The following is an 18,816-nucleotide window of genomic DNA, read 5'->3' on the forward strand; positions in this document are numbered from 1 at the left end:
GAGACAACGTGCAGACCAGAGGCAGTGTAGCACTGAACCAGTCAAAGCTGACACTGGCATGAACTGCTATAGCATTGCGGCACAGCGCCTTACTCCAGAAGATGATTGAGATGTAATGATGCCCAGCTCTTCAAAGTTGACTCTGTGGTGCAGATGGCCACTCAACTTTAAAGTCAAACAGAAGTTAATGGACTTAATATAGGTGGCCTGAGTAAATGTATGAAGTTTACTGACCTTGAAACATAGAAATATGCTGACATATTGCTTGAGCAGCTCAATGATATGTAAGAGGGAATGCACATGTGGAGCACTGATCAACTTCAGTACTGCATATCCAATGTAAAACTTGTGAAAGTCCTTTCATGGCCCATAAAAGTCACCCACTGAGTGAGAGTTAGATGCATGAACTGAACTACTCAGATCTTACCTAACAGATCAGCTCTATGTGTAAAAACAGCAACAGATTTTTTAGGCCTCGTTTCTAGCATCACCACATACCCAGATGAGACAAATGAGAATTGCAGTTATTTATTTCTGTGGATGCTACAGCCCATTAGTCTAAAAAGGGACTTGGGAAAGGGTGCTAGCACAAACCCTTTAGAATCAAATCAATAATCTGCATTATTTTGTCTGGAGTTTTTGGCTGTGCATATATCGCATGTGAAAGCACAAGCCTTGGATTTTTAAAGAAGTCCTGAAGTTTGGCTCTTATTTACAACACCAGCCTAAGGTACCTTGTAGTATATACATTTTTATACTTACAGAAATAGTAATAGCTGTTTTCAGAATTCACATTAGCACAACTCATTATTTAGAAAAGGTAAACAATGAATCCTTCATTTGGCAACCAACAAAGTCTATTACAAAGTTGCTATCTTAATTATATCTGATATTTCAGTAATACCACCAGCTGTAACAGAATCAGTCAGTTTAGCTATCATACATTGCAAATTACCAGTGAAAATTGCTCTTATTAATCAGTGTAGGGCAAAGGCATTCAGTTTCTGGATGAATCATCCTATCCATTGGGAGACAAAAATCAGAGTGCAATCATTTTATGCTTGAGCTGTTGGAAATGCAGTGTTATGACTACTTCTACAAGCTGCTGTCAATGGGACCAGAGACACTAGCACTCAGACTAAAGGGACACTACAGTTTTTCAGACAGCAGTCACAGTCATATCTTGACATGATTTCACTTTTGAAATGCACTTTTACTGAGGTGCCTTTCTAACGTGTTTCAGTTCACATCGTTATGATTTTAATTAAGAAAAATAAATTGACCACATCTATTAGATAAGCTAAATAGCACGTGTAATCACTGCAAGATGCCTAAGATTCCATTTCTTGCTTGATGATTTTGCACTTTCATGTTGGTCTCACACAAACAGCTTATTTGACATTTTGTCAATTAACATTGTAACGAGTAATGGAAATGGGGACTTCAGATCATTGTACATCTTTGAGAAATGTTGTGAAGCAGAAGTTAGCCTACCTTGGTGCAGACAATCTGTCTAGTTCCCCATAAGCCTTGTTGTCTACAACTTGACTTGCTTGACCAAGTGATTCGCTACAGGAAACACTGTCATCATGGACTTGCTGCAATGACTTTGAGTTACCCTCCTTCTGTCTTCCTAAGTACCTGCTCAGACTTCTCTCCAGGTTAGGCTGCATTTGAACAAAGATGAAGCTGACTGCCTACATCTGGGATGCTTCAGGGCTGAACCTACCTGACTTTCTCCTGCCTATCATGGAAGAGCTATCTTCCGATGCGGAGCACACCTCAGAGGCCTCACAATACCGTGGCCTTCCTTTGCAGCAAAGTTGCACGGTTATTTCAGGGTTTCCTGCAGTTATGAACATTACATTGTTTTGTGAGATTACACCAGTATCTAGACATTTTTAATCAATATTTTATTTAAATTTCATGTATATATTTTGCCACAAGATTACAAATTACACATTATACAAAGCAATCCAGAATAAGTGCAATACACTACAAATAAAACAAGGAAGTAAACTACAAATATCTATAGCATAGTAAAATAGAGTAATGTAAAAATACTATCCATATCTTAAAGAAGAGGAATGTATATTAAATCCATGCTATGATATCAAAGGAAAGTACAAATTAGGCAGGAATGTGGCAACACACTAAAAATTATAAGTCTGAAAGGAATAAAGAAGCATCTTACATTTTAAATATGCATTAAACTTAATATAATGGTACTAATTTTGTGAAAAGAGACCATGGATGGCAGTTTTCTAACAGCATATGAAGCTATTAGTAGAAGAACTGATGAGAAGTAAACTGATGATAAGAAGTAAATATCTGCAAATATCTATTCCATTCTTCATTTTACCAGTATCGTGCACTTACAAAACAAGTTCTGATGCCAGTTAGGCAGTATCAGGAAGGCAAGACTAGTGCTGTAATTCTCTACTGTATCTCTATAACTGGGCTCAATATTTGTTGAGAAACTGCTTTTAAAAACTTGGCTTGTATGCATTAGAATATTCAACATGGCTTAGAGCCTATTAAGAATATGCTCATCAAGGTGACCACCTTCTCAGAAGAGCTAATGAAGCTTCATTTTGAAGCAATAAAAGGACCTGTCTTCCTCCAGAAACCCAACTTGCAGACGAAAAGCAGGAATGGATGGCAGGAACAATCTCAGGTGACTCTGGAGAACAACTGACTTGTTGTTTCCATTCTGTTTCTGCTTGGCATTATCTTTCAATTGCTAAATAACTTGTGTGTTAGAATACAGGACTTTAATTTATATTAAGGTTATATTATGCAGATGTTCCATCAGTAAATAAAAACATGTATCACAAGATAAATTAACAAGTATCATGAGATGGTATTTACAAGCAAGAGGTGGGAAATGATCCTACAGAGATTTAGTGCTGCCATCTTATAATTTCATGATGAATCTCAGACTATTTGATTAAAATTCCAGCTTTGAGCCTTGAGAACCTGCCAAGAATAGGCCTTTTGCACAAGGACAATTCTCTTCTGTAAAACAGGAGCTGCTAACCTCACATACCTTGTGGACTTGAAAACAAGTTCCAAAGATTTCTTTCTAATCTCATGTTTTTTAATCTTTTGATGATGGTCTGATTTTAGCATGGATAAAATTTTATTTAAATACTTCTTTGCTTTTGATACTGCAGTAAAAATAACAGAACAATATCTTACTCTCTGAGTAGCCAGAATTCCTGCTTTGGCCTGGCTTACTCATGTTCTAACTCCATGAACATGCAGCAAACAGCAGTTCCCAAATTATACAAGGATATCTACAGCACTATCTGGACATCTGTTCCTTTATTTTGCTGACACCTGAATATAAGACACCTACCTTCTCCCTTCATAAACTCTCCAGTTGCCCATTGTCCTGGTCAAGGTTCAAAAATAAGAGTTTAGTATTGCAAAACAGATGCCTAGAGCTAGTGGCAGGCATGAGAAATGAATTCAAATAGTCATATCATCCAGTTTGTTGTCTAGAACACATACACACACACAAATCACACACAACCACTACTCTACACATACCAGAGTGGAGGTGTCTTCTCTGACCAAGCCACTGACTGATGACGAAAGCTGCATCACGTGAAAAGAAGTAATATCTGAAAACATCCCACTACAGATGTCTTAATGTCTTAGTCGCATTCTCTCATTCCTGTGTAGATCTGCTGATTCTGGACTGACCCTGGTATTTACATCAACTGCCACAACATGGGTACCAAAAACACAAGTCATGTATTAGAGGATTTATTCATTAAGTGTGAATACTTTCCATTTACAGTGCTGGTCCTGACTTGGCTGAGATGACAAAGAATTTACCACTTCAAAGCCTAAATGCTTTTGCCACAAGACTTAAAGTCTACATTAACTTTCAAGTATGTGGGTAAAAGTTTAGAACTTACACAAAATATTTTAGCAGAGCTCTACATTAACAACCCCCAAAAAAGATACTAGTGGTATTGCAGGTTACTCCATCTCTTTCTCTCTCCAGGCTCCATAAACTTTATGATCCATAATACAATATTAAATACGGTACAATTACAAGTGTCAGACTAAAAGACTGTGCCACAGAAGAAAATCCAAAAGAACTGATTGTCTCAATCCGATAATTATGTAGGTCTAGGCGACAGGAATTTTGTACTTCTTTGTGCAGGATTTCACTCTCGCCTACATCCATTAGACCACTGGAGTTCCGCACCTAGAAAAATGCAAAAGGTTGCACCTGAAAGCAAGACTGGCATAACAGCAAAAAGCTTTATGTAGCTGGTAAATTCAATGCCATGTCAAGTGAACAGAGTCAAACTGTATTGCAAAAAAAACACAACTGAACTTGGGGAAAGCAACACCATTATCCTCATGTTTGCATTCCAGTGAAGTTTTTCCCAGAATTAGTTACAGATAAATTATAGCACAAGTCACAGGCTGTTCTTTGTCTCGGCTCCTGTTACGTTTGAATGCATTAACTGGAAAACCTTTTAAAAAAACAACTCATGAGCATTCTTCCCTGAAGTCAGCTCACAATCTTAAAACAGAGCTCAAACCTCTCTAATTTAGAAGAAAGATAATTACTAAATCTCACAGATTGATTAGGTGTGATGAATGTCAGCTTCTTTATAATGTCAGTCTGCCATGTGTGCAACTCAGCATTAGGTAGATATGTTGGCAGAATGACTGAAACAAAAATTCCCTATTTCTATTCCTCTAACATATCCTAAAAAGGCAACTGGAAACATATATGACCTATATACATTTGTTGCCTATAAGGTTCTGTTTAGGGTATCCTTACTGTCATACAGTCTCTCTTCATCCCTCCGCTCCACTCTCATCCTTCTCCACTACTTTCTGTCATTCACACGTAAAGTTTGTTGCGATCTAGATGTTATGTTTACAATTTGTTAGTGTTCTAGTCATGGCAAGAGCCCTTTGGATAGGAGCCTGATCCCATGACAAGAATTCAATGGATTTGCAGCAGTCAGCATTCCTTACTGCACCAGCGAACACAGCTGGAGCAAGGGCTGTGACGCTGGAATATCCGCAGCTTATCTAAACCGTGAAGTGATTCCATTTAGAAGTCAACGATGTGTATTTATCAGATTACTGTGGAGAGAAAAAAAGCAACACAGAGTTCTGTCCACTCTCTCTCACTTTCTTTTATTTTGCTAATATTCCCTTGACTTCTTTGTTTCTTTCCTGGCATTTGGAATTAATGCATTGAGTGCTTAAGCTCCCTCATAGCTCTCTCATTGCGCATAAAAAAAGCAAGACACCAGCATTTTCTTTCTCCCCTTTAGTAAGAATCAAGATTCAGTTTAGTTTTTAATCTTACCTTTTCCACTTCCCTGAAGACACGCAGGAAGTTCTCCCTTAAGACCGCTTTTAGTTCAGTTTCGCTCCATCCTCTTCTAAGAAGTTCCTCAATCAAATAAGGGTATTTAGAAACGTCTTCCAGTCCCTCAGGGAAACTGTTGGCAAGAGTCACACAAGAACATTCAGCACAGGTCACTCACTGAAAATATGTAGAAAAAGATTTATTTTTTTTTTTAATCAGTCTTTTGCACACATTCACTTTTAGAATGAGCTCATTTGGGACCCACTTCTTCCTCTGAGAAGTCAAAAAAATGATGAATCCAACTGACATAATCAGAAGGAATGGGACACGATGCTTTTTCTGCACAGAGTATCTCATTAGCAAAACTAAACTACGTATGAAGATGCACTTACATGCAGGAAGGACAACAGCATGGAGCAAACAAACCAAAAAAAAAAAAAAAAGAGTAAGTGAAGATTCAGAATAAATAAAAATCAAAAAAGGCTAAGGGTTATACCAGTAAATGCCACCCAATAACACAATATGCATTTATTTTCTGTGCTGTAATGTAACATTTGCCCAGGACTGAACAGGAGAGAGTTTACGTTGTAGGCTGTTCCATGATCTGCTTTCCTCAAACATATGCCAAGGATAGCTGTCCAAGCCCAGAAAGCAGGAGTGGTTTCACAGCCCCAAAGCACTTCGGGCTTTCCCCACTAGAAAGTAACAGCAGAGGAAAGAGTTTTACAGCAGTCCTGGGCTAACACATTTACCATCTGAAGGATGAAGCAGCTTTACTGTAATTCATCATTGTTTTCTGGAAGAAGGTACCCTCCATCATCATTTCTGTATGCAGAAACCACTGCCTAGAGACACATTTGCAGAGTTCACAGGATGTTGGGACTAGTTTCCACATTTAGAGTACTCCATCACAGAGTTCTAAAAATGAATTATGCCATTCTTTCCCAAAGCCTGTTTTAGAGCGCTCATCACAAAACAACTTGCTACAACTCTTCTTCGTCTGCCTTCTTCTGCCCCAAAGAATGTCAAACCCCTTACAATCTAGGGGTCAAAAGTCAATGTATATATGATGTTACCAACCGTTCCACTCCATCGTAGTCACCACCAATTCCTATTGATTCTGGACCTGCAATTTTCTTTATGTAGTCAAAATGATCTAAAAGAAAATACCAAAGAAGGCAACATCTAAGCACAAGACAAGTAGGAATAATCCAGTTCAGACATATTGGTTCCAGGCTACTGTTCTCAATCATGGATTCATAATAAAATATATATTTTTTTAAATAAGTCAAAAGGCATCCTGATAATATAGCTTAAATTTTAATAATCCAATTGATGTATTCAGGATAATTACAGGTGGTTATCTGGATATTTTCTGCCACTGAGTGCATCAGGTAGCAATCTTCAAAATAACATCTACACAAATGAGATGTAAACAAAGAAAAAGACATGATCATTACAGCACGTTAATTTCCAACAAATAACCCACATATGCCAACAGAATTTTCTTTACCATTAAATAGCAATGTTTTGCACTCTTAATTAGAAAAGTTTAAGGTGTTTTCTAGAAAGGAACAATTACTTTGGGATTAATTGTTCTTTATTTCGGTGCATCAGTTCCTCAAACTATGCACTTTGTCCTCTTGTTATTGTGTAATGAATATTAGCTCCAAAATGACTCAGAGCTGGGTCAATGTGGAGAAGGAAATAAGCAAGTAGTATAATTTACACAGTCTGAAAAATGATGCAGACAACAGGAAATTCTTAGAAGCCACCCACAAAAATCAGAATATATTAACTTCAAACCTGCGAGGGTAGAAATATTAACAACTTCTCTGCCACAGGCCAGTACATCTGCATTGAAAGTCACCATGATAATTCCCCTGTTCCTTTTCTGAAAGATAGGAAGAGACAAGTGATGAGCGTGCCCTGCAAACTTCATGGGTACCTTATATAGATCGTTCCCTATCCATCCACCAGTGAGCACAACAACACTATATGTCAAAGTTTAGATGGCAACACAAGGCTTTGCCTTTATGCTTTACCCTGAATTCATTACATCCTCATGTGGCCTGGATCAGCAGAAGCCCAGTGGCTACATCAAGGAAATTCAACCAGAATTCCAAAGTGTTTGTAGCCAAAGACAAAACACAACCAAAAGAAAATATCTCAGAAGTGATCATGTAACTTGCTGCTCAGGGATCTGCTTATAAATCCAATTCAGAGATGAGAGAATCAAAAGTAAACACTCTGATATGCATGCAAAAATTTGCTTCAGACTAGCAAGTTTTTAAACAACACTCACCAGTTGCTGGAGGATATCATCAGGAACATTTCTCGAATGATTACAAACAGAAAATGCAGCAGAATGGCTGAAAATTACTGGTGCTTTTGAGATATGTAGTGCATCTTTTGCTGTGGAATATGAGGTATGAGATAAATCTATCAGCATACCCAGGCGATTCATTTCCTTTACCACTTCCTAAAACAGATTTACAGACAACAGTGTCAGTATTACATTTCCTTAAAGGAAACTGTTTAGCTGATGTATGTAAGCAGATAAATAAATTCTGCAGCTGTCAGCTAGTTATAATCACACTGCGTCTTTATGGATTTCTATTTACCTATTAAATTAATAGTGATTTATTCACTCACAATTAGTTAGCATACCATCACATGCTCAAACCTTTGAAATCTTTGTTCTTTGAAAATCTTTGAAAAAAGATAAGGTCAGAAGTTGTTAGTTGCATAAGAGATTGCTTAGATTATCACTCAAAAAGAGATCCTTACTTGGCCAAAAGCAGTCAGACCAGTAACACTAGGATAAAAGTTGTGTATTCCTTTAGATGAAGATTCAGACCTTAAAAAGGGAAGTGAGAGAAGAAACATCATATCATTCTGGAAACTATGATATCAGCACCTGAAACGTCTTATGCTATACACAATAAAAGTCCTATCACTTAGCCAAATTTAAGGATAATGAACTGCATAATAAGGATCTTGTTCAAACAGTGCTCTGTATAATCATAACTATTTTGTGGATCATATGTCTTCAGGTTTCAGACTGCTGCATATTTGTGAAGTAATGCAAGACAAGCAAAGAGACACTTGTCAAAAATTTTCCAATTAAACAAACCTTCATTGGAAAACAAAGATAAACTGAAATGTCCTTTACCTGATAGACAGAAAGCTAGATTTTCAGTCCTTTCTGCATACAATTCTATTTTGCCTTAGTCAATACAAAGGAAGTTTGTCAATCCAACAAAGAGTAAGTGCTAACACTCTGAGAGAGGAACTGAGTACTCATCTCTGTAGCCACACATTGGACCTGTCCTGAGCTGGCCAGAGAGGACAGTGTTAAAGGCTTCTGACTGCCAAGTTCTTAGATAGCATTTACCATCTTTGAGCCACATCATAGCATTTTCTTTTGTTTGTTGTTGCCTATTTTGACCTATGTAGCCTCTCTAGTAAAGCAAAGTGGGAGGCAATTTTCCAATCTTTCTGTTGCTAACGAAGTTTAAAAGTTCCCAAACTGTCAGTGTAACAAGCGCTACATAACAGATCCTTCAGTCTCCCAAGTGATTTACCCCCCAAACCTGTCACTGTTGACTTGGTTTGGAATGAGTACAGCACAGGTGAACTGTCTGAATCCATACTTTCCTCATCTTGGAATTGCCACCGCTTTGTATTATATGGTCACATAAACACAGGCACATCAGTTACCAAGGTGTATTGCAGGAATGTGTTAAGGTCATGTAACGAACGCCCAGGTCATAATACATCCTCAGTGTCGCCAAACTGCTGTCAATGGAGTGACCACCTTCGATTCCAATCAAACATGCAATCTTCTTACTGTCAGAGATACCTGGAAACAAGAAGCCAGCACCACTGAGCAACAACAGTTATTGCAAACTGCAAGCAGTACTACTGACATTTTTGTAAGATGGGAGGTGTGTTTATACGGCAAATTATCTCATGGCTGCAGCGGGCCATGACTGTGCACAGTCAGATATTGTAGTTCAGTAGAAAAACTGAAGTTACTCTTTAAACCAGGATACTGTTTGCTTGCTTCCAGTTTTCTCTCTTTTGCATATACCTCCAGAAACCCCAGTAAAAATATTCTGTTACAAGAAAGTGTATCACCTTGGGAAGTCGTCACAAGTTCAAGCTCTTCATAGCTGTTACACATCCTCTTGACAACATCAATTTGCTCTAACGTCAGACGCACAGCATCCTTATTCTGAGCGCTGCAAAGAACATACACTGACCAAAACTGAAAGAGACATTGACAAGTAAACTAGATAACTTCTGTTCCAACATGGAAGCTGCAATTTGCTAATAGTGAAGTTTCTGAGTACTACCAAAATAATTTCCTACAGTTTACAAGGGAGTTGCCACTGCAGTTTCCCCCCCCCCCCCCCCCAAAGGAAGCATTATGCTCTTGCCTTAAATCATCTACTCCAGACATGGTTAAGGCCTCTTGACACGTTCAACTATTCTAGGCAGAAGTGCAGGCAGGAAAGCAGATGTATGTTTACTTTAATTCATTTATCACAAAACAACAACTGCTGTTTTGGTTAAGGGTACCTGGCTTATAAAACACAAATATTTGCAACACAAATGTCCTGAAAAAGTGTCTGTGGCTTTTCCGTTTCATTTTGTTTTTTATCTTTCAATAGCAAAAGCCAAAACCAAGGCCACTAATACTTCTGTGATTGGGAAGGGAGTGAGGCAAGTGTAAAATTGTGTTCTCAGACAGTCTTATTGCCATGACAGTACGTACCTGAGCTCCCACATAACCAGCCTCAAGTTTTGCAAGGTTTGTATGGGTCTTGTTGATCTCTCTTAAGTTGACCTTGCTGAGTCTATTTTGGTAAAATATTCTCAGCCGTAGTACAAAGTCGTTGTGGCTAGAAGAGAAAACAAGTAAGGCTTGTGATAGAAATATGCTGTTACCTTCTAATACAAATGTCATTTCTTTAACTCTTCTTAGTCTCTCAGACAATTAACTGCCAATAATCTTTGCTGTAACATATACTTAAATGTCTCCTTCCTTTCACAAAAGATCTTTTTTTTTCTTAAAGCTCTGTCTAATCAGGACAGCAAGAATCCCTTTTGCTTTTCCCACTTTTATAGCTGTTGTGATTCTATATCTATTTTTCTCCCTATTATTTCTGAAGGAATAGAAGAACTAAGATCATTCACCATGCTCCTTAGAAGCAAATACTCATGGTAGAACAATCAGTGCTGCCTGTGTTAGAAATAGTCAGTGTTTCTCCTCCCAGGTCAAAACACATTCACCACAGGCAGCATTCCTTCAAGTTGCAAGGGTAACCTTTCAAAGCATGGTGTCTGGCTTCTAGCTCTGAAACAAGTCATGGCTGCCAAAGATGCCATTAAATTAAGGAAAGGACACCATGAAAAGGGAAACAATAATTAAGTGGTGAAACCTGACCAGAAAATCACAAAGGCATTTAGAGTAACCTAGTCCTACAGTATGCACCCAGTGAACTGAAATTCCTTCTCGCTGACAAATCTGTACAACGGTAACTAACTGCTATGTGCTAGGCACAGTCTGCTGTTTCTACTCATCCAAACACACTGTGGCATTTCCTCTTCACTTATCAAGATTCACTGAGAGGGTTTAATCAAACATATTTTATATACCCATCGATTAAACGCGTATCTTGCATCAGCTTGATAGCTTGCTCTCTCATTGATTTCTCGTAGGTGAATGGCACAGAATCGGAGAGGAACATCAGCCATAGCAACAACTTTGTTGGATTTCTCTTCATTTCCATTTTCAAGTTTGCTAAAGCAAAGAGATACCACAATTATTTGCTGAACATGATGAAACAGGTAAGTTTCCAGTCTGCAGACATTGTGGATTTAGTAATATAAGCAGAGGCAAAATGCCCTCTTTTCTGGTAAGGCTGGGGTGAGTTTGTAGGAAGAAAGACCAATGAACAGAAGGGAAGGCAGCCATGGGAAGTGTAAGACTGCTACCTTTTCTGAAAGATTTGAAGACCTCTGGCTAGTGTGGTTTTGCACCTATAACTCCATAAACACTGCTGCTGCCACCAACTGACTGCTGAAGGGAACCATCTTATTCAGAGCTAGCAGGGTGAGGGTGCACCTCCCAAAACACTGCAACAAGATTGTTTTCTCCATTGGAACAGCTTTAACTTGTTTGTTCCCATTACTGGGGAAACCTCAGGCTGAAATGAACACTGATACATTTTTTGAGAAATTCCAAAAATCTTCTCCTTTCTGAGTAAACTCTTCATTGTTAAAACACAGAGTATGTGCCAGAGAAAGCTATGGAAACCCTACACATTTTTCATATTTTAACAAGTACAGAATGTGCCAAATTTCAGAGTCACTTTATTTTAATGAGATCATAGGTATGACAACTTCAAGAGTAATCAATGTACCCCCTGTTCTTTTTTAAATATAGCACTCAAGCACTTATACAACAGCCTTCTATGTGTTGGACAAAAAGTATTTTACAAACAGGTTAGAATTACCTTCTGTTCTGTGTAAAGTAGTGTAAGATGTGCTAGGAGGTGAAAGTACCTTTGCAGGGAAGAGAGTTGTTTTTCCCCACATTCAGAGTTACTGGCAACATTACCTATGAAGTTGAGAAGCAGTCACCTCCTTTGCTTATTTGAGTGACATCCTAATCTAGAGACACTTGCCCTATTAATTCTTTCAAGTCAAAGGAGTTCAGCAAGTGGGCATTGTTCAGCTCCTATTGTACAGCCAGTACTCAAGTTTTTCCAAAGGACAACAGAAGAAAAATAAAGTTGACTTTCCATTCATTATTCACTATAAGTCAGTGAAGTTCATGTTTATAAACCTTCTGGCAGCAGAGAAGTGTTTTTGTTCTTGCTGATTATGAAGGTTGTTTTGTGAATTTCTTGTTCCCAGAGGTAAAAACAAATAGCAAATATCCAAGATATGATGAAATTACAAGGCAAAAGAGATTTTGAAATCAGGGCACTAAGAAACAGTACAGTGAAAAAAACATGTTCTTGAGATTCTTATGTTTCCAGGCTATACATTACACTGTTTTCCTGTCACCTGCAATACACAGAGTGTAAATCAAAGAAAAGTTTAACTGGATTATTTGCCCTGCCTATGTCTGAGAGAATGTAAATATGCTATAAAAGGAATTTTGATTTAATAAGCCAGTATAAGTTTAATTAAGTTGCATAATTAAAAAGTTTTAAAATGACAAGTCATTCATTTTGCACATATTTTCTCTCTAAATCAGCATTATGTAAAAAATTCAAAAATAAAAGTAAGAGTAAGAAATGATCTCTCACCTTGGGTTCAGCAAGGTGTAAACTGCTATTCTAAAAAGTCCTGTAATTGAGGAAAATTCCTGAGGTTCCTCTTTGGAGAAACTGGCTCAGGACTTTTCTGTTCCACAGGATTTGGGAAGGTACTCACATGTGGGACCATCTGTCAGGAAGTGGTACTTCAGAACAGCGGGAGCATAAAAACTTAGGCAAAAGGCAGTGTAGAAGGGGAAGCTGGTTTAGAATCAATGCTGAAGTTGTCTAGAAAAGAAGCACTAGGACAGCTGAATAAACACAGTAGCATGTATGTAGGCAGAAGTGAAGATCCAGTATAAACATGACACAGGGTGAGCTGTATTCCTAAGGTTAAAAATAATAATAATAATAATAATAATAAAGTAATACCACCCACCCAGTGTTTTTCCTGAGAAACCCATTACATAAGGATTGGCCCAGGCAGTACCTGTGATGTAAAGAGATCTGTCTAACTCTGCACAGAGAAGAATGCTGTAGAAACTGATTCATCCCTTTGAGGATGCTTAGCAGTCTTCATTCATCAACAAACATAGCAGAAGCATGATTGACTCCATCAAGTGTCTTCTCACGTACAAAACTTAAGAGGTTTTGGCTAGGCCCTTAGGACAATGTAGAAATCAATTTACATCATAGTCTGCGCATCTGGATTTTATCATGGTAATGGTTTCCTTCAGGCCAAAGTACTTCCCCTAGCATCAGGATGAGGAGCAGACCTCTCAAGACTGGGATGATCCTTTCAGGCTTCCCCTTGACAGAGCACAGCTGACTCCCATGCAACACTTTGGTTTGTCCAGGATTCATACCATACCTGATGGAAGAAGCTTTTTATTCCTCTTATGCCTGCAGAATAACCAAGGGAAGTGTTCCTCCCACACTAACTGAGTAAAAGGGAGCTTTTCCACTTTTATTCATTGCCACAGGTTAATGCTTGTATACAGGGAAAAAATATTGGAAAAGTAATTTTCTATCTTGTGTGTGTGTAACACAGCCTTTACAAGACAAGTATTTGAATTGCCATTGGTAACAACTAAGCCGTGTCAGTTCTGAACAAGTTGACCTCTGTTTTTACTTTTACTAGAGGAAATTGAATATTTATGTATTTGGCCAAAAAATGAGGCACTGCAAAGATACGTGGTCTTACACATTACATCTAGCAACAGGGAAATCCTTGTCCAGATTATGAGCCCTGCTGTGCTACTAGGACCCGCTGTTTGGTTTCTTTCTCTCATTTATTTTCAATAAAATCCATTTACGGAAGAAGGCAGTTTCCAAAAATAAAAGATAAACATGACCACAATGAAGTCTTAGATGCCTTTAAAACTGCAGTGGTTCTCTTAAGTTGACTTATAATTAAGCTGGTGCAGGAAGCTGGAAGGTGCCATGCAGTGGGGAGGTAAGGTAAAACAGGCCCTACAGCCTCCCTGCTCCTTTCCCTGACCAGGCTTCTCTCTCTGAGCCCTGGGGCAGGTAAAGCAAGTATCATTAGTTCCCTTGGGACAAACCCAGAGGCAGCCTCCTGATGCTGCCCCAGGGACTGAAATAGGGCCGTATGTCTCTCCAGTTGTGAGTTCAGCACCGCAGCTGAATCTCCCCCAGACCAGGGTCAGTCCCGGAGAAATACGTGTACCACTGCAAGGGACAACGAGCACAGAAGAAATTTTCTGCTGACTTTCAGCTCCACTGCAGCTACTCAAAATATCACAGGCTTGCAACACACAGACACAAACGCTGGGGAACAGATAAGGAGGGTGGTGCAAAATGCAGCGTTATCTGTTCCTCCACATTACACTTCAGAGCTAAAATGCCTCAAGATCCCCATCTGCTTTTGCACCTCCCATTAAAAGCATAACTGCTTTCCATCCCCACTATTCTTCTACACGCAGGGTAGGCACAGCAATTTGGGGGCACCAAGCTTAGAAAAGCCACCAGCACAAAGCCCAGAAGAAACTAAACAGTGGTCCCAAAAGAGCTGGACTGAGCACAGAGTCTTTGCAGACGCTCACTACAGAAATGAAGCTTTGCTACTTCCCTGTATTTTGCTTTTACAATTGCTTTATGTTCTCCAAGCTCTTTACAATCATCTAGGAAGTTACTATCAATAAAGCACGAGTGCTGAGAAAGCAGACTTTGCAGTGAGTGTTCCCACGTCAGGGAGGACATCCCGTAACAGCGGGATGGCCAGATCTGCCTTATAAGGCTGGGACAAGGAGGGGGGGGGGTTGCTCTTTTAAAATAGATGTATTTCAATGGTAAGTTTCACAGTAAAAAAGGAAAGCTTTACTGCATGCCTCTGTCATTTACCATCTTCGGAAATTACAGGCAAGCGCTGCCTGGCCTCTCTTCTCCTTTTCAGCAGCAGGACAGACCTCAGTGCAGGGCATTTAGTAAACAGCTGCTATTTAAGTGCAGCAAATCTCAGTTAGGAATGGCGTTCCTTTCACCCATTTGATGATTTTCCATCTTAATCTTTATTAAAACATTTAATGACAGCCTTGACATTGATACCAGAGTTCATTACATTATTATGCCCGATCAAGTGTAAGAAGTGCCATAAAACAGGGCTCACAGCTCAAGGTAGTAACAGCCTAGAGATGAAGAAGGCTCATGCCCTGCACGGCCCAGTTACGCTGGGAGCTCATGTAGATAATACCAGGGTAGCTCTGAATTAACTACCTCAAATCATGGTAGCAGCTTCATTGCAGACAGCACAAACACCAAAAGATGACTGGGACCCTTGGTGAAAACTTCCTTGCTGATTTCCAGCAAAAGCTTGGATTTTCCCTGTCTCTGAAATAATAATTAAACATGATTAGCCATATGTAAATAGTGAGCATGCTTCTGGAAGAACACATGCATCGGACTGTGCAGTATGTTTTTTACAAAGGGTAGGGATCACTTTGAAATTCCTCTTGTCATCAAGTCAGTCTTTCAAATCTTTCCATATTTTTTCTTAAAAGTCCTTCCACTGTCAGCAGCTCAGAGCCACGTCAGGTTTAGCTGTTCATCTGCTCAGAAACCTCCTCAGTGCTGTCCCAGTGCAATGTTTACAATTTATGATTTCCACATGCTGTTCCTTTCCTCTTTGTGGAGGTACAATGAAACGCCCCCAAGCACTGAGAGAACAGGGTGTTGTTTCACTTACTGCTCAAAAAAAGGGGAATAAATACTGTAATGGTTTGAATGCACGTCAGGTTCCCTAGGGAAGAGGAAGCAACAAGCAGGATAATACGTCCCAGACTTTCTGGGAAAGAGGAACCCCGTAGAGTAATTACAGTACTTATCAAGTCGTGCTTAGCTTTCAGCCTTGAACATGAATGCATCCTTGGACATTTCACATGCTACGCAGGTGAACTGCAGGTTTTTCAGAAGCAACATAACCTCAGTGTGCAAGACTTTTTTGCCCCTGAAGTACAGGAGATTGGTTGCTTTCTATGATATAACTTCCTAAACACATAACAAGCCAGAACAGCCTCCCAACTACTTCTATAGCACTGTATCACAGCGCACATTATCAGGCAAACCTTGCTTTGGTTGAAGAGTGCTGACTGACCTCAGAGGAAGGATCAGCTAGAAGTGTTTCACCAAGAGAGTAGCCTGGTGACAGCTTCTCTGTTAACAGTCTCCCCTTGGTCGGATCCAACAGTGCTGCTTTCGTAGAATGCAAAGCAGAACCCTCACATGTACTCGAGCAAACAGCTCCTCCAGGGTTTCCCTCTGCAGCCACATTCCTAACTGTACACACTATAGCAGGCTCCAAAGCTAGAGACAGCAGGCTGCAGCTGAAAGGGATGGTTTGCCTCACAGTCATCCCCTCTGGGCCCTCTGCCTCATGCTCCTGCCCCTTGGTTAACCAGCATCTCTGCCCCTGTGCTTCTCCATGCCAGGAGCAGTGTGAGCCAAGTCCCCTCCAGACTTCACTGCTGACAGAATCACTCTTTTTGGCAGGGTTTTGTCAAGATCTAAAATATTCCTAATATTTTTAAAATGTTTGGATCCAGCATTCAAAAAATAATGCTACAAAGTAGTGAGAGACATAAAGGCCAGGAGGATGAGCATTAATGAGATTTAAAAACTGATTTTGACCATAATGGATGTAAATGCTGGGGAAATACTGCTCTTGCAGAAGGTAATGACCTTGCTTCAGCACAAGAAAGCCTATCTGAATACTTGCGTTGCTGTGGAGTTTATCCTCACCACTGGCTAAGCAGCGCACTCGATTATGAACCTGCAGCAGAGATGATGATGGACAGTTTTTCAAAGGAGAGTGTTCTCAAACACACCACAAGTTGTTTTGTTGGGTTTTTGTTTTGTTTTGTTTTTTGTTCTGCCCACATTTTTGAAGCCTAAGAGAGAGCACACTTCTGTTATCTTCTGATGGTGACACATAAAGGAAAGATTTGGAGGAACAGCAATTACTGAAAACACAACTGTTGCTGAAATCCTTCTTAAATGGGTATGCAATCTTTGAGAAGCTTTGCTTCCACACAATAGCAGAAATATATACACAGTGTAAGATCCAAAAAGCTCTGGTGAAACAGCACTTCTGCAGAACTGAAAAGGACAGAGAGCAGTTCGAAGTGGCTTCTTTTCTGCTTTGTGACAACCACAAACGTTGCCCTCAAATGTAAAAAGCATAAATGTAGACTTGGTTACCACAGAAAAAAAAATCTTTCTCTCTCTTATCTAGAAAATGCTATATTTGATCTTAAGAGCTAAGTGTGTAAGATGCTAAACAATAAAATGTCAAAAAATTGGCCGAGCATCAGAGTTCTGGCAAGCTGGCATTACAAAGGCCATTTAGCTTTTGAAGGCGACTTTCAGCTTCAGTTTCCACAAATCAAAATACAGCTCCTATGTGCAACCGCTTTCTCTAGAACTCCACGAGTTCCTGACAAAATGACTCATAAAGGAACACTAAGGTTTTATGGTTTATTACAACTCTGTGGCATAGTCCAATATAACTGCTATTCCAGAAATTCACGTAATTTGTTGCTTCAAAATCCTTAATGGGAATGTAGCAAGCCTTTTTCACACAATAACGCTGTTCTGATGCTACATAAATCTGTTACATGCTAAATGTTGATCCAAATATTTACTCTTTTTTCCATCAATATATGTCCATAGTGATTTTCAGGAAGATTTTTAAGCAGAAAACGTAATTGTATGTTCTTCAAGCTGTTCAACTAACAGCAATTATTTATACATTTCCAAATCTCCATTCTGTGTATTTATACAAAAATAATATTATTGGTAGCTATGAAAACTTCCTACTTAACATTAATCTGAAGTCACTGTGCCCCAAGAACATAGAATAAAAGTACCTTCTAGGTTTCATCCTGTTACAACCTATGCAAAATATTCTTTACACTTTGACAATAAGACTTATTTGCCTTTGAAACTATTTAGGTAAATAAGACACTCGCTTGTATCATCATTCAGTAACCTGTTCTTGAAAACTGAAGCAAGCAGTAGACAGAATTAAGAACATGGCATACTAGGCACCTCTATTTAAATGGCATTTAACATAAAGTACAAAAACCATACAGCTTTTTTCTATGCTGTCTGAGCAGAGTTGAGAAATGGAAGTAAACACGAGATTTATACTTTTTCTTGTTTATCTAAAGGCTCCTTGGAGCAGGTTACCTTCTTAGGGAAATGCAGCAGAGACGAAATCCACATACCACTGCAACAGCTAAAGCTTGGCACCAGCTCCTCCTGGCATCAGGACAGCAGCCAAGGAATGTCCTCTATTGCTGTAGCTCACACATCTCAGGCTTCACACTCAACAGGCGTTCGGAGATTACCCCTCGCACAGGAATAAAGTCAGTGAGAGAACTTCCAGCTCAGCTACCGCCCACCCAGCAACCCGCAAGCCTTGTGCTGTGCATGTTCAAAATCCAGCGTCTCCTCCCTCTTGTGGCAGACTTTTGTGCAGTCCATCCTGCATCTGCTCACTAACAAATGATGTGTTTAACACTGCTCTGTTTATGTGGGTTTAGAAACAGGTACCCCTCATCGCAGAATAATTTCGGTTGCAGGGGATTTCTGGAGGGATGTCATCTAGTCCAGCCTCCTGATTCCAACTAAGCTAAATTCAAAGTCAGATCAGGATGCTCAGAC

At 39.4% G+C, this 18,816-nt stretch overlaps 1 protein-coding gene across 2 annotated transcripts in view; it reads right to left on the bottom strand.

The window, feature by feature from the left end:
• Window positions 1-2,107: 2,107 nt before the first annotated feature.
• The window catches only part of LOC116494044 (dipeptidase 2-like), a 45,833-nt gene continuing 29,124 nt past the window's right edge, over window positions 2,108-18,816 (bottom strand). Inside the window, exons 1-11 of one of the 2 annotated variants that reach the window (XM_032195747.1) lie at window positions 18,340-18,557; window positions 11,024-11,168; window positions 10,140-10,266; window positions 9,500-9,629; window positions 9,080-9,221; window positions 8,147-8,216; window positions 7,662-7,838; window positions 7,163-7,250; window positions 6,437-6,512; window positions 5,354-5,489; window positions 2,108-4,225 (exon numbers count right to left, since the gene is read on the bottom strand). In XM_032195747.1, the coding sequence (XP_032051638.1) occupies window positions 4,031-4,225; window positions 5,354-5,489; window positions 6,437-6,512; window positions 7,163-7,250; window positions 7,662-7,838; window positions 8,147-8,216; window positions 9,080-9,221; window positions 9,500-9,629; window positions 10,140-10,266; window positions 11,024-11,157 (1,275 nt within the window). In that variant the 5' untranslated portion in view covers window positions 11,158-11,168; window positions 18,340-18,557 and the 3' untranslated portion in view covers window positions 2,108-4,030. Of the gene's footprint in view, window positions 4,226-5,353; window positions 5,490-6,436; window positions 6,513-7,162; window positions 7,251-7,661; window positions 7,839-8,146; window positions 8,217-9,079; window positions 9,222-9,499; window positions 9,630-10,139; window positions 10,267-11,023; window positions 11,169-18,339; window positions 18,558-18,816 lie in introns of those variants that run through there. The other variant, XM_032195748.1, reaches the window with a different exon arrangement.

Source organism: Aythya fuligula, chromosome 12 (assembly GCF_009819795.1).
Source record: "Aythya fuligula isolate bAytFul2 chromosome 12, bAytFul2.pri, whole genome shotgun sequence".
In the NCBI taxonomy this organism is placed as follows: Eukaryota; Metazoa; Chordata; class Aves; order Anseriformes; family Anatidae; genus Aythya; species Aythya fuligula.